At 47.8% G+C, this 13,831-nt stretch overlaps 1 protein-coding gene across 1 annotated transcript; it reads right to left on the minus strand.

Moving 5' to 3' along the window:
- Positions 1-2,633: 2,633 nt before the first annotated feature.
- LOC119378364 (DNA excision repair protein ERCC-5) lies at positions 2,634-13,622 on the minus strand. The gene is made up of 3 exons (XM_037647528.2): positions 13,422-13,622; positions 11,780-11,870; positions 2,634-3,096 (listed from the first exon to the last, which is right to left on the minus strand). The coding sequence occupies exons 1-3, from the start codon at positions 13,619-13,621 to the stop codon at positions 2,941-2,943; spliced, it is 447 nt and encodes a 148-aa protein (XP_037503456.1). The 5' UTR covers position 13,622; the 3' UTR covers positions 2,634-2,940.
- Between the last annotated feature and the right edge of the window lie 209 nt (positions 13,623-13,831).

Consider the following 13,831-nt stretch of genomic DNA (forward strand, 5'->3'; position numbering starts at 1 on the left):
TCGGTGGGCCCCTCAACCGTTGCTGCAAGATTCGAACGTGCTGTGCGAGGAACATGCCCGTTTTAAGCTATCCTAAAATGCTTATGCTAGTACAGCTGCAAAGTGCCCACTGCACCATAATTCTTCCTATTGCAAATCAGCAAAGTACCCGCTACACGTCCATAAGGCAACATGCGAACCTACACAGCTGCTCACATTTTTTATGCTTTTGCCGCTGCTGATGATGATTAAATACGCCTGAGTGCTTTGTAATGGGTGGACCTTTAAACCCCTCAGTCGTTGTGCAATTCACATGTTTTGACGCCTGTCGTGATTCTACACTTCTGAAACACAATATTACATGCGTTAAGGAGTCTCCTCGCATTACATGACATTCGTACAGGGTTTCTTTCGGAAGCAGTTCCAAGCAGGCCCGTAGCCAGGAATTTTTTTCGGGGGGGGGGGGGGGGGGGGGGGGGGGCACTTGCTGAAAGCTTTGACTATTTGAGAAAAATGCTTCTTTTCGAGATTTATTTTCGATAAACACCATGTGTCGTCAAAATTTCAAGGGGGGGGGGCTGCCCCCCCCCCTCCTGGCTACAGGCCTGGTTCCAAGCAATGGCGTGGCTTTGTGGTAGAACACCTGCTTGCCCCGCAGAACACCTTGGTTAGATTCCCACTCGAACCAAAGTTTTTTTTATTATTTATTTATTTGCATATCTCGCATTTTTCGTCCACGGACAACGCTGATTTTTTTGCTCACAGCCAACGACACCGGAATTTCTGCGAAACAAGTATTTAACCCAATCGCGTTAATAATAAATTGAAACTGGTGCTACTCAGGATTTTCGCCAAAGAGGTTTTAAAAAAGAATGCTGGAGTGGAAGCTCTCACCAACTTCTTACAGCAAATGTGAAGCCAGCATTTGCCCATACTTTACCTCAAACGCGTGCCCTTCTCGTGCCATGCCCGATTAAGGATAAAGTGCTCTTGTCCTGCAATCGTAAATGCTAGGTTAATTATACAAGATCGCTGTTCCTGATGAAAGTAATATATCAGATAAGTATTGATAATGTGAACTTTAATAAAATTTGCCAAGACTTTGAGGCTACTTAATAATATCAATAACACAAAGAAACACATTGAGCAGTACTCACACGGTGAGTTAATTGAGTTAATTGCTACTATTTAATTTTATCGTGCCCTTGGTAAGATGTCGGAAGTCTGGCTTCACTTTAGTGGTTTTTTTTAAACCTCCTTGATAGTCACTAAGTGTGCACATGCCTTCAGGACTGACTGGTGCTGCAATGGCACTGTGCATGCTAACATAATTAAGCACTAACCAATCTTAATTAGTGACGCTTATTGACATATACTCCTGCGAGTAACGTGCTGCCAAGAAAATCCATTTCAACCGCATTGCCTTTCATACCTCATTTTCATTTTGAAACAGTGCAAAAGACAAAACACGCAGAAGAAGACTGAACAACACGAGCGCTGACTGACAACTGGTCCCCGCATAAGGGAGATAGACGAAGCATTCGCTATCTGCAAAAATGGTGACGTGTGTTAGCACCCCATACTGCATTGCTCGATTGAGACTTGACTTACTTGGGAAATGCTTAATTATGCTGCAAGCCTGTGATCTTTTTGTCGTGTATAGGTTACAAGCGCATGTTCTGTTCTTTCTTCTTTTCCCCTTTTTTTGTTTGAATAAAGCACTCAGTTGTCAGTCAGCGCTCGTGTTGTTCAGTCTCTTTCTGTGTGTGTTGTCTCTTGCGCTGTTTAGAAATGAACCCAAACCAGCTAGCCCAACTCTCCCGTTTGCTGCAGTTATTTTAAAATCTCGTTTCGCACGGCATGTGCCAATGTCGGCTGTCAATAATAATAGTGAGTAATAGCTAAGTGGCTCAGCGGACCAGCGGGCCCAGCGGAAGAGCGGAGAGATCAGCGGAGCGCGAGAAGAAAGGAAGAGTAATAGCTAAGCGGCCTAGCGTCGCCCCGCTCGTTGAACGTAGAACGCACCTTGCGTTCCGCTGTGGAGTCAGTTGAGCGTAGCGTGAAGGTGCGTCCACTTGGTTTCGCCGTCATTTTGCAGCCAAGCTGACCGCGTCTCGACAAGACGCGCTTGCGAAAAACGCGAAATGTATGCAGTTCTCTGCACGTCTGTGAACACGCGATCAAATGTAATCTGTACGGAAATGATGTCAAAGTAGCACCTATACTTTCTCAAGTTTCTTGTGTCTTCTTGTCTCCAATTTCGAAATAAAAGATCAACACGAGCTTTCGATGATTTGAATCCACTTTAGGTCATCTCCAAATGCCCTCGTCTTCAGAGGTCTTCTTATGTTGAAAATCAGCGCCGGGACTTTTTCGCCTGGAGCAGAGCGAGCGCTATGTTGGCGGGTATCGCCGACAACATGCCGCTGCCGCTTGTGTTGGGGGTAGGCCTCTTGTCTCGCAAAAACGCTGGTCCGCTGGCCACGCTCCGCTGAGCAGAGGATACCAGCGGCTGAGCGGTCCGCTCCGTAAAAACGCTGATGGCCCCAGCGTGCCGCGCATGCGCAGTAGGCATCTCCGCTCGTCCGCTGGGCCCGCTGGCCCGCTGAGGCGCTTAGCTATTACTCTCTAATATCTGAAGTTTTACGTCGCAAACCCATGATATGATTATGAGGGACGCCATAGTGGAGGGCTCCGGAAATTTCGACCATCTGGTGTTCTTTAACGTGCACTGACATCGCACAGTACATGGACCTGTACCATTTCACCTCCACCAAAATGCAACCGCCACTGCAGGAATCGAACCCGCGACCTTTGGGTCAGCAGCCGAGCACCACAACCACTGATCCACCGTGGCGGACAATGTCAGCTGTTCTTTCCGTTTTAATGCAGGAGGCACGTTCAATGATGCCCTTTGCTCAATGTGATGTTTCACTGTCCAAGAAGAGTGCATTTGTGCTGCTAGCTTGAGTCGCTGTCTTCAGAAAGCTGTGGCTCCTGAATCTTCACCCTTTTAGATGGTGCCAGCTTGCCCACGGCCTTAGTAAGCCGCTTGCTTGGGAACAGCTTGGGTTTAGGTGGTGCCTGGCATGCCTCCAGATATTGCTCCATACGAGTCTACAGTGGTGTAGGAAAAAAGGTGGCAGTGTTAATGGCACTAAACTGGGAGATACTTTGTAATGAGCCCACATTTGTGCCTAATATTAACCAGCTTTGCTGCTTCTTAAAGGGATACTGAACAAAATTTTTGCTGCCAAGATTTACAGCCAAACTGAAAGATTGGGTGCTGAAATCAATAGATACAACCTTCATTTCAGGCAGAAACTAGAGGAAAATAATGAATTTAATGCATTTTCCACAAACCGCCACGTCTAATGGCCGCACCGTGAACTAGAGGAGGTGATGTTTCGTGACATTTCATGCACCGGAAACGGAGATGCCAACAATGCCAGCCGTTGCCCGTGTCTCTCAACCCGCTCAGCTGCCACTACGATTCCCAGAACCACTACAAAACAGCACCAGCAGCGAACAATGCTGCCGGCTGAAGCAAAGACCCTAAATGGTGGGGCACGCCTTTGTGGAAGGGGAAGAGTGTAAAGATGTAAAGGAGAGGTGGATAAAGGGAAGAGGAGGGTGCGCTGCGGTGAATGTGACGTTACAGCTCGCGCTGGCGTGAAGCTGACACGCGCTGAGAATCCACCAAGAATACAGCCAACTGTTCAAAAATATGTGAAATAAACCCTGTTTATCAAAACAGTCACGTCTTCCAAGTACAATTTCAATGTTTTTGTCAGTTTTTCCAATTTTTGTTCGGTATCCCTTTAAACAGCCCATACTAGCAAAGCATGCGTGCCACACACTAATATGTCCTGTAAGAGCAAATGTTTTGAGGGAAAGCTATTTGTATGCCCTTGAAGTGTCATTACTATACTAGACTGACTTGTTGAGGCAGTTTGTAAATGTGAACCATCCATAATCTGATGGAGCCATCTACTTCAAGTGGGTTATTTTAGGCTTGTGCGAATATTTGAGCAGTTCGAATATTCGAACGAATATTACAGTATTCGAATTCGCTTCGAAACAAATTTCAATTATTCTAAATTTCGAAGTATTCGAAATGAACGAATAGACATATAAACTAGAGCTGTGCGAATAGCAAAATTTTGGGTGCGAAGCGAATTCGAATAATAAACATTGAGTGCAAATCGAATTGAATAATTTCGAATAATTTTCGAATATTTCTCAAACATTTTTCGAATAATTCGAAGTGAAATTACAGAAAAAGTTGCAGTGAATCCCTAAGTATGTTCTTGTGAGACAGCAACATGAAAGTGTTTCTTTTCGCGAGGTTGATGAAGCGCTGGTGGGGTCATATTGTTACGAGGCATTGTGGATGAGCACGCCGTTGGAGACGAAGAGACGAGGAAGAAGCGGGTATGCCGCGCGAGATGCTGGCAGCCATTCGGTGGCACAGTTGCTTGTAAATATTGTAAATATACTTGCTGCTGTCTCTCTCGTGTATTCGTCATCCCCGTGACAATTTGGTGGAGGTGCTGGGTAGAAGAACCGCTGTACAACGGAGCTCCGCAGTGGTCGTCGACTCGGAGTTTCCAGGATGGAAGACGAGACCGATGCTATGACTACTCCTGCATCGGCCACGACAACGCGTGCACCGGCCCCGGCAACGCCTGCACCGGCCACAACGCCGCCAACGTACGTGTTGACGCATCCGAAAAACCCTGGGACGTTCTGCGGTACGGATGAAGTCGACGTCGAAGATTGGATTGCTGACTATGAGCGTACCAGTGCTCTCAATCGTTATGACCCGACTCTCATGCTGGCCAACGTGCTCTTCTACCTGAAAGGCACGGCAAAGGTATGGTACGAGAACCATGAGGAGGAGATCGGAAGTTGGGACACATTTAAGCGAAAACTGTGCGACTTGTTTGGAAAGCCCATGGGTCGAAAGGCAGCCGCAAAGAAAGAGCTATCCACCCGTGCTCAGACGTCCACTGAACCCTACATATCGTACATTCAGGACGTGCTGGCTCTTTGTCGTAAAGTCGACAGCGACATGTCGGAGTCGGACAAGGTTGGCCACGTGCTGAAGGGTATCGCGGACGACGCGTTCAATCTATTACTGTGCCGGAATTGTGCGACCGTCGACGAAATCATTGAGGAATGCCGGCGTTTTGAACAGGCCAAAAGCCGACGTATTGCAAAGCCATTTTCTCGGCTGCCAAACACAGCTGCGACGTCTTCATGCGAAGATGGACTGACCTCTCATCTGCAGTCGTCACCGGCATCCGATATTACACGAATCATCCGTCGGGAAATCGAAGCAATTGCACCTGCTCTTCCCAACAACGGTCACGTTGATTCGCACCTGCCCTCAGTTGCCCTCGTCCAGTCAATTGTGCGGGAGGAACTCGGCAATTTGGGCTTCGCTGTCTGCGCCGTTGCTCAGTCCCGGACATCTGACGTTCGCCCAAGATCGCCGCCTCGCCCCAGGTCGCCGCCCCAGGAACAACGGTTTGCTCCACGGTCTCGTAATCCAGCTGAATGGCGAACTGCAGATGATCGGCCGATCTGCTTCAACTGCCGCCGTATAGGTCACGTCGCACGACATTGCAACAACCGTTGGTCTTCGCCTTTAAGAACCCGGTATGCCACTGCTAGCCCCGCCGACAGCTACCGCCGTTCCCAGCCTCCTGAGCCGTACCACGATAACTACCGCCGTTCCCAGCCTTTCGAGCCATACAACGCCGATGCCACTGCTACGCCGCACAGCCGCTCGCCGTCGCCCCGAGGTCACCAGTCCCGTTTGCCGCCAGCGCGTCGCCCGTCGTCTCCGTCTCCTCTACGACGACGTCCGACCTCGCCGCTCAATCTTCGACAGGGAAACTAAGAGATGCAGCTCTTAGAGGTGATGCTGCATCTTCTAATTCCACCTCAAATCCTCTCTTGTACTGCCGACACGACGAAATTTGATCGACGTTGACGTTGACGGCCTGGCTGTTTCCGCACTTGTTGATACTGGGGCGCATATTTCCGTGATGAGTGCTCGACTTTCGTCGCCGCCTGAAGAAAGTGCTTACTCCGGCTGCTCCTGGTATGATTCGTGTCGCCGACGGAAGAAGTCCTGCCGTTATAGGAATGTGCACAGCACGCATCACGATCGCCGATCACCACACATCTGTTTTGTTTGCTGTTCTTGAGCAATGCCCAAATGACCTCATTCTCGGATTGGATTTCTTGTCTACTCACGCCGCCCTCATTGACTGTGCAACCGGCGTTCTTCAACTTGAACTGCCTCGGCTTGCTGACGGCGCAGCTTCACCGCCAAACCACTTGTGCTCTGTGGATTATGTTCGGCTGTCACCGCAAGCCGCCACGTGTGTGGCCTTGACGACATCACCACCTCTTCCCGACGGCGACTACATAGTGTCCCCATTAGTTGACGTGCTGTTGGCCCGGAATGTTGCTGTGCCGCATACCCTCGTGAATGTTGTCGACAACTACGTACAGCTCCCTCTCCTCAACTTCAGTAACTCGACCCAAGTTCTCCCGCAAGGCATTTCGTTGGCCAACATATCAGCACTTGATGCGTGTAACATCGTGGCATTAGACGCAGGAGAGTGCTCATCCGGTGTTGCAGCCAGCTCAGCAAGCGCACCCCCCGACGAAATCGCGAAAATGATTGCGCCTGATCTTCTACCGCGTCAAGCAGCGCAACTTCGCCATGTTTTAACGACCTATAAGGATATCTTCGATTTCGATGAGCGCCCTTTAGGTCAAACGTCATTCGTACGGCATCAAATACATACCGGCGATGCTAGTCCTGTCAGACGGCGGCCATATCGTGTATCCCATTCCGAACGCCAGGTCATACAACGAGAAGTCGATAAGATGCTCTCAAAAGGCGTCATTGAGGCCTCCTCAAGTCCATGGGCGTCACCTGTCGTCTTGGTCAAAAAGAAGGATGGCAGCTGGAGATTTTGCGTCGACTATCGTGCCTTGAACAAGATAACCCGCAAAGACGTATACTCGCTGCCACGAATCGACGACGCCCTTGACTGTCTTCATGGTGCGAGATACTTCTCATCCATAGACCTGCGCTCGGGTTACTGGCAGATTTCTGTCGACGAGTTAGACCGAGAAAAAACTGCCTTCGTCACACCGGACGGCCTCTATCAGTTCAAGGTTATGCCTTTTGGGCTGTGCAACGCCCCGGCGACGTTCGAACGCATGATGGACTCTCTCCTCCGTGGCTATAAATGGTCAATCTGTCTCTGCTACCTCGACGATGTCATTGTCTTTTCCCCAACGTTTGAGAGTCATCTAACTCGTTTGTCGACCATTCTTGCTGTTTTTCGTCGAGCGGGACTCCAGCTGAACTCCAAAAAGTGCAATTTCGGCCGGCAACAAATCACTGTGCTTGGTCATCTTGTAAGTGCTACTGGTGTACAACCTGACCCTGACAAGATTAGCGCCGTCACGCACTTCCCTCTGCCTTCTTCTACTAAAGATGTTCGGAGCTTTGTTGGCTTATGCTCATACTTCCGACGCTTTATACGCAATTTCGCCACCATTGCCCGACCGCTCACTGACCTTCTAAAGAAAGACGTCCCCTTCTCGTGGGGCCAGGACCAGGCGGCTGCATTCTCGACGCTGATCAACTTGCTCACTTCACCACCAATACTGGCCCACTTTGACCCGTCCGCGACTACGGAGGTTCGCACAGATGCCAGTGGGCATGGAATCGGCGCCGTCCTCGCCCAACACCAGGGGGGCCAAACACGTGTGATTGCATACGCCAGCCGCCTTCTCTCCACATCTGAGCGGAACTATTCGATCACGGAGCGCGAATGTCTTGCGTTGGTCTGGGCTGTCGCAAAATTTCGCCCCTACTTGTATGGCCGTGAGTTCTCAGTTATTACCGACCACCACGCTCTCTGTTGGCTGTCATCACTCAAGGACCCAACTGGTCGCCTTGGTCGCTGGGCTCTACGTCTCCAGGAGTATGCCTTCGACGTAATTTACAAATCGGGCAGGCTGCACCAAGACGCCGATTGTCTCTCGCGTCATCCGGTGGACCCTGCTAGCCTCGCTGACCATGACAATGATTCTTGTGTACTCGCCATATCTGATTTGTGCGACATCGGCGCAGAACAGCGTCGGGATGCAACCCTCAAGATGGTCATCCACCAAGTCTCCTCGGGACGTTCCGACCCTTCTCTCCGCCAGTATGTCCTACGCAATGACATTCTGTATCGCCGCAGCATGAAGCCTGATGGTCCAGAACTTTTGTTAGTTATTCCCCGACACCTGCGTGCAACCATTCTTCAACATCTCCATGATGCTCCGACTGCGGGACACCTGGGCGTTTCACGCACCTATGACCGCGTGCGGCAGCGGTTCTTTTGGCCTGGCCTTTATCGTTCTGTGCGACGATATGTCGCTGCTTGCGAGCACTGTCAGCGGCGCAAACGTCCTGCTCTTCCTCAGGCCGGCCTGCTTAAACCTATTGACATTCCATCCGAACCATTCTTCCGCGTCGGTCTCGACTTGCTCGGACCTTTTCCTACGTCCGTGTCAGGTAACAAATGGATTGCTGTCGCAACTGACTATGCGACCAGGTATGCCATAACACGGGCCTTGCCAACTAGCTGCGCTACAGACGTCGCGGACTTTCTGCTCAATGACGTCATTCTTCGACACGGTGCTCCGCGCCAGCTTCTTACGGATCGGGGCCGCTGCTTCCTCGCAAGAGTCATCGACGAAATACTCCGTAGCTGCTCTACCGAACATCAACTTACTACAGCCTACCATCCGCAGACTAACGGTCTTACCGAGCGCCTCAACCGTACTCTCACGGATATGTTGTCAATGTACGTCTCTGCTGACCACCGTGATTGGGACGCAACCCTACCCTATGTTACTTTTGCCTATAATTCGTCGAGGCATGACACCGCCGGCTATTCGCCGTTCTTTCTTCTGTACGGCCGCCATCCTACGTTGCCCTTCGAAACGCTCCTCCCTTCTGATACCATCGTACCAAGTGTGTATGCTCAGGACGTCGCTTCTCGCGCCCGCGAGGCTCGCCGAGTCGCCCACGCCAGGCTCTGTGATTCCCAGGTCTCGCAAAAAGCACGCTACGATAACCGGCACCGCGACGTCGACTACCCGCCCGAATCTCTTGTCCTACTCTGGACGCCGTATCGACGCGAAGGCTTGTGCGAGAAGCTTCTCCCTCGATACACAGGGCCCTACAAAGTTCTCCGCAAGGTCACTGACGTTGACTACCTCATCACTCCCGTCCATCCGCTCTCGTCTTCTCCTACACCACCTACTGGTGTCGTTCATGTGTCGCGCCTCAAACGCTATAACACTCCCAGTGCTGAATGACTTAGGAGGCGCCGTGACGGCGCTCCGTCCGCCGGGGGTGATGTTACGAGGCATTGTGGATGAGCACGCCGTTGGAGACGAAGAGACGAGGAAGAAACGGGTATGCCGCGCGAGATGCTGGCAGCCATTCGGTGGCACAGTTGCTTGTAAATATTGTAAATATACTTGCTGCTGTCTCTCTCGTGTATTCGTCATCCCCGTGACAATATTTTATAGTTGTCTTTCTTATCAAGAATGAGGCAATGTATAGGCCGAATTGTATTTATGTACATGATTTGGTGCAACCAAGGTGTTGCCGACAACACTTTACACGTGATAGGCAGAGATGCCATTTCCTCAGCCTCTCCTTCTCTTTCAACTTCTGTGGAAGGCCAACTGATGTGGCAGACAAGGGTGTGCTCCCTTCAAGTCCGAAGTTCCAAATCTGCCTCGTAGACGTCGATATATAAGAACATCTGAAATTTTGGATGCTAAAAAGCTTCGGCGTCCGATTTTTCAGACTTCCTGCCCAAATTTCAGGTCCAAAACAGCATTAATTGAGCCCCCACCTCTGCCACATCTTTCATCTCCATAATGGAAGCAGCGTTTTCTTAAGTTAATACATTTGCGACCGTAGCGGAGCTTGAAAGGCAGCTTTGCCGCAATACGGGGGTGTAATGAGGTGAAGCATATTGAAAATCTAGGGACCACTTCCAAACGGACGTTGACTGTCTCTTGGCTAAGTTCGACCGTAACGGACCTTGAAAGGCAGCTTTGCCGCAATACGGGGGTGTGACGAGGTGAAGCATATTGAAAATCTAGGGACCATTTCCAACCGGACTTTGTCTCTTCGACCGTAACGGAGCTTGAAAGGCAGCTTTGCCGCAATACGAGAGTGTAATGAGGTGAAGCATATTGAAAATCTGAAGGGGTTACTTTCAACCGGACGTTGACTGCATTTGTCTTTGGGAAGTTCGAATAGTAAAATTTCAGTGCGAATCGAATCGAATAACAAACACTATTCGAAAAATATTCGAAATTTCGAATATTCGCACACTCCTAATATAAACCATATGTAAGCCCCTGTAAAGGTGGTTTCACTGCAGTGGAAGGGTGCTGCACCGTGAAGACACTTTTCCAAAAAAAATTCGCACTGCCGCGAAGCCCACTTCAAGGTTAAATGAGCATATTACCCTCACATTGATTTATCATTTTTTAAGTTTAGAGGCTTGTTATACCAGCTTATATGCTCTAAGTATAGTAAATTTTAAAACGTAATGTATTTTACAGGTTATCACTTACATTATATCGAAAGTCAAATCCTGCTACTATTCAAAGCTGCTTCCACTTCCCTTTGAACCAAAAAGAATGATATTTGCACATGCCTTGTTTAAATTTAAAAAGAATATTGTGCAGGTTAGGTGGGTCATGACAACTATGCTCATTTTTCTTTATAATATGTCATATACACTATTCGAATTCGATTCGAAATTATTCGACCAAATCACTATTCGCTTCGAACCTAAAATTTACTATTCACACAAACCTAGGTTATTTAGTAAACCTAATTTTGTAGTACGTTTTTCTGAGGCACATGCAGCAACAAAGCTTATAGACTCATTGTTGCTCTTATTTTATGACTCAGCAGACTGGTAAAACAAGTCCACACATTTTTTTTAATGATGCAAGACCTTCAGCATTTTTTACTTCAGTTTTTATTATACGGTTTGTTCGAGGCACAATGGCAGTGACAAAGTAGCCATGTTGCCTAAAGAGAATTAATTATCCTAATTAAAATGATTAGCACAAAGGTAGACTTTTGTCTAAAGTTTCATACAATATAAATGAGTAAATTTTTGAGCACTATATCATCTATAATTAGAATTTTAATTTAATGTTTATTGGTGTGTTTCTGACAAACTGAATATGTCACGCTTAAGAAAAAACACTCTGCACTGCAAAGGTGCACTTCATATTGAAAACCATACACAGCAAGTAAATGTCGCTTAAGAATTAATGCAGTGTTCCCTCTCGCATTGCTCACAACTATAAAGCTTTAATATAATTGCTGCTCAATCTTGTCTCACTACTCTGTGGTCTGTCACTTTCTTTTTTTTTCCTTCACGAACATCAAAAATGAACATCAAGATATCAGTAAGGTAAAAAGTTGGGCGAGTTGGTGTTGGTTCATGATAAACGGAAGGGCGCGATAATACGGTACACGTGGAAGAAGATGGACACGGGACGACGCGCTCGTCCCGTGTCCATCTTCTTCCTTGTGTACCGTATTAGCGCCCTTCCGTTTATCATGAAGATATCAAAAGACAAAATCAACAGTTGTGAAACCATTACCATACCATTAATATATCTGAAAGAATTTGGCATGCACCCACAGATAGCTGATGGAGCTCACCTGTTTTTGCTTTGCGCCCATACGCTTCAGCACTGGCAGCAAAAGGTCGTCCAGCTTTTCCCGGCTCCAGCCAAGTTTCTGGTTTGCATACGTGCATCGTGCACAGTTAAAGATATTTCATACCAATCAGTTACTTTGACACAGCAGAAGTGGTGCAGTCCACCACAGTTGGACCACCACTGCTACCAGTGAAACACGACCACACGAACGAAGAGCAGCCCGGCGAAAACAGACCTTTTGCACAACCCGCGCCGTTCTTCACTGCAGCGTCAAGTTCTTTTTTCCATGAATCAAACAGAAATGCACAACCAGCATTTTATTACGTCTTGCAATGCTTGGAATGTCCTTTTTTTATCATAAGTAGCTTGAATACTAGTGATAATTTGTGCTTGAGATTCTTGACGCCATCGGGCTCATTCCAAAGTGTCCCACTAGTGGTGCATATAGTGTCCTACACTTACCTTAATTTCTCGATTAGTAGAGCACTGGTATTGATAATATTGACGCTTTAGACGTTCTCAGACATTGGCCTTTCACTACGACGTACAGGTAATGTAAATCGTTCTTATGAAGTTTTGTGGTGTTCGAATAGTTCGTACAGTAAAAGTGACTTGCGAATCGAATCGAATTGAATACCAAACTATTCTAATTGAGTCTTCGAAATTTTTTATATGTGCACACCTCTAGTTTTGAGTGCACTTCAATATGAAGGCATCTTTTAAAAAAGTAAACTTTCTAGGCGACAGCATATTGGCACTGAGGACTACTAACACCCAGCATCCTACCTTCCAACTTGTGTTACTAAACACTTAGCACTTATTACTAGGGGTGTGCGAATAGTTAAATTTCATCTCGAATCGAATTCGAATCGAATAGCGCCGAATAGTGACCAAAAATATCGAATATCGAATCCAAAAGGCTTTATTGAAAATTGAAAGCAAGAACAACGGTAATGTGTACTTCATCGTCATGAATGCTCCGGGTCCAAAATTTTTCGGGCGCCCTTTCACAGTAGTGTTGAACTGCGCGCTGAAACGATGGGAGTTTCTGAATGAGTGGTGCGGTGCTGCAGTGGCGACCGCACAGTGTGAACAAATTTTCACATCTGAAGCCACTCACAGAAGTTTTCGCGGGCCAAAGTCGGGACGTTTTACGGTGATTGCGGCATACGTGATCGATCTACGCAAGAAGTCCGTGCTTTCATTTTGACAGTGAAGTTGTGATGGGCTTGACAGTTTTCTCATCTTCTCTTTAAACATGTGCTCCATTTTGAACCAGGATATCGGTGAAAGTTTTAACGAAGGGTTTACTGTAACAACGTTAGCGTTAGTTTAGCCACCCCACCCTAACCAAGTTGCACCAATGGCCTTTGTCGCATTTTAGATATTCGTCTTGTCGAATTATTCGAAACTTTGAATACTAGCTATTCGAAAGTCGAATCGAATTATTCGATCAGGTATTATTCGATTCGAATTCGAAACTCTAACATTCGCACACCCATACTTATAACTCCAACTTACAACGCATATTCAACCAGAAGTGTTTCAAGATGGATATGTTTTAAACGGCGTTATGCTGGTATCTGCAGCTGCGCATGCCCTGGACACAGGGTTTAACACTGATGCAAGACTTGAAAGGATATGTCCGCAAGGCATCCAGGTCTGGAGTGCCCCAGGAAAAGGTCTCGCGTGACTCGTCCACGGTGGGCTCGAGGTATGCCTGGGCCACCCGGCTGCTGGGGAAGCCAGGCTCCAGAGAGAGGCGCACCAGGTGCGACCGTGTCTTGCTGCCTGGCTGGACTTTTTCTTCCTTGGCCTTCTCCAACCATGTGCTGTGAGCCATGTGTGTAGTGATGACGATGCACTTTAAAGGTGTACCGCAATGATTTTGGGGCTACGCAACAGGAACATTTTTCATTTCCTTGGCATGCAGAGCAATAGAAAGACAAACTAAAATAAAAGCCTTTCTTTTTTTCAATAAACATAAGATATCGTGGTGAATGACACTGCTGCTGAACAATTTGTGGCGCAAGTGAGAACAGCTCCTAAACAA

The sequence above is a fragment of the Rhipicephalus sanguineus genome, unplaced genomic scaffold (assembly GCF_013339695.2).
Source record: "Rhipicephalus sanguineus isolate Rsan-2018 unplaced genomic scaffold, BIME_Rsan_1.4 Seq8030, whole genome shotgun sequence".
Classification (NCBI taxonomy): domain Eukaryota; kingdom Metazoa; phylum Arthropoda; class Arachnida; order Ixodida; family Ixodidae; genus Rhipicephalus; species Rhipicephalus sanguineus.

Bases quoted from the DNA above. Each gene is read 5' to 3' on its own strand.
- LOC119378364 (XM_037647528.2), bottom strand. From the start codon at position 13,621: ATGGCTCACAGCACATGGTTGGAGAAGGCCAAGGAAGAAAAAGTCCAG. The intron at 11,871-13,421 runs ATATCCTTTCAA...TGCACGATGCAC, and splicing joins GACCTGGATGCCTTGCGGAC to GTATGCAAACCAGAAACTTG. The intron at 3,097-11,779 runs GTGAGCTCCATC...ACACCACTGTAG, and splicing joins TGGGCGCAAAGCAAAAACAG to ACTCGTATGGAGCAATATCT.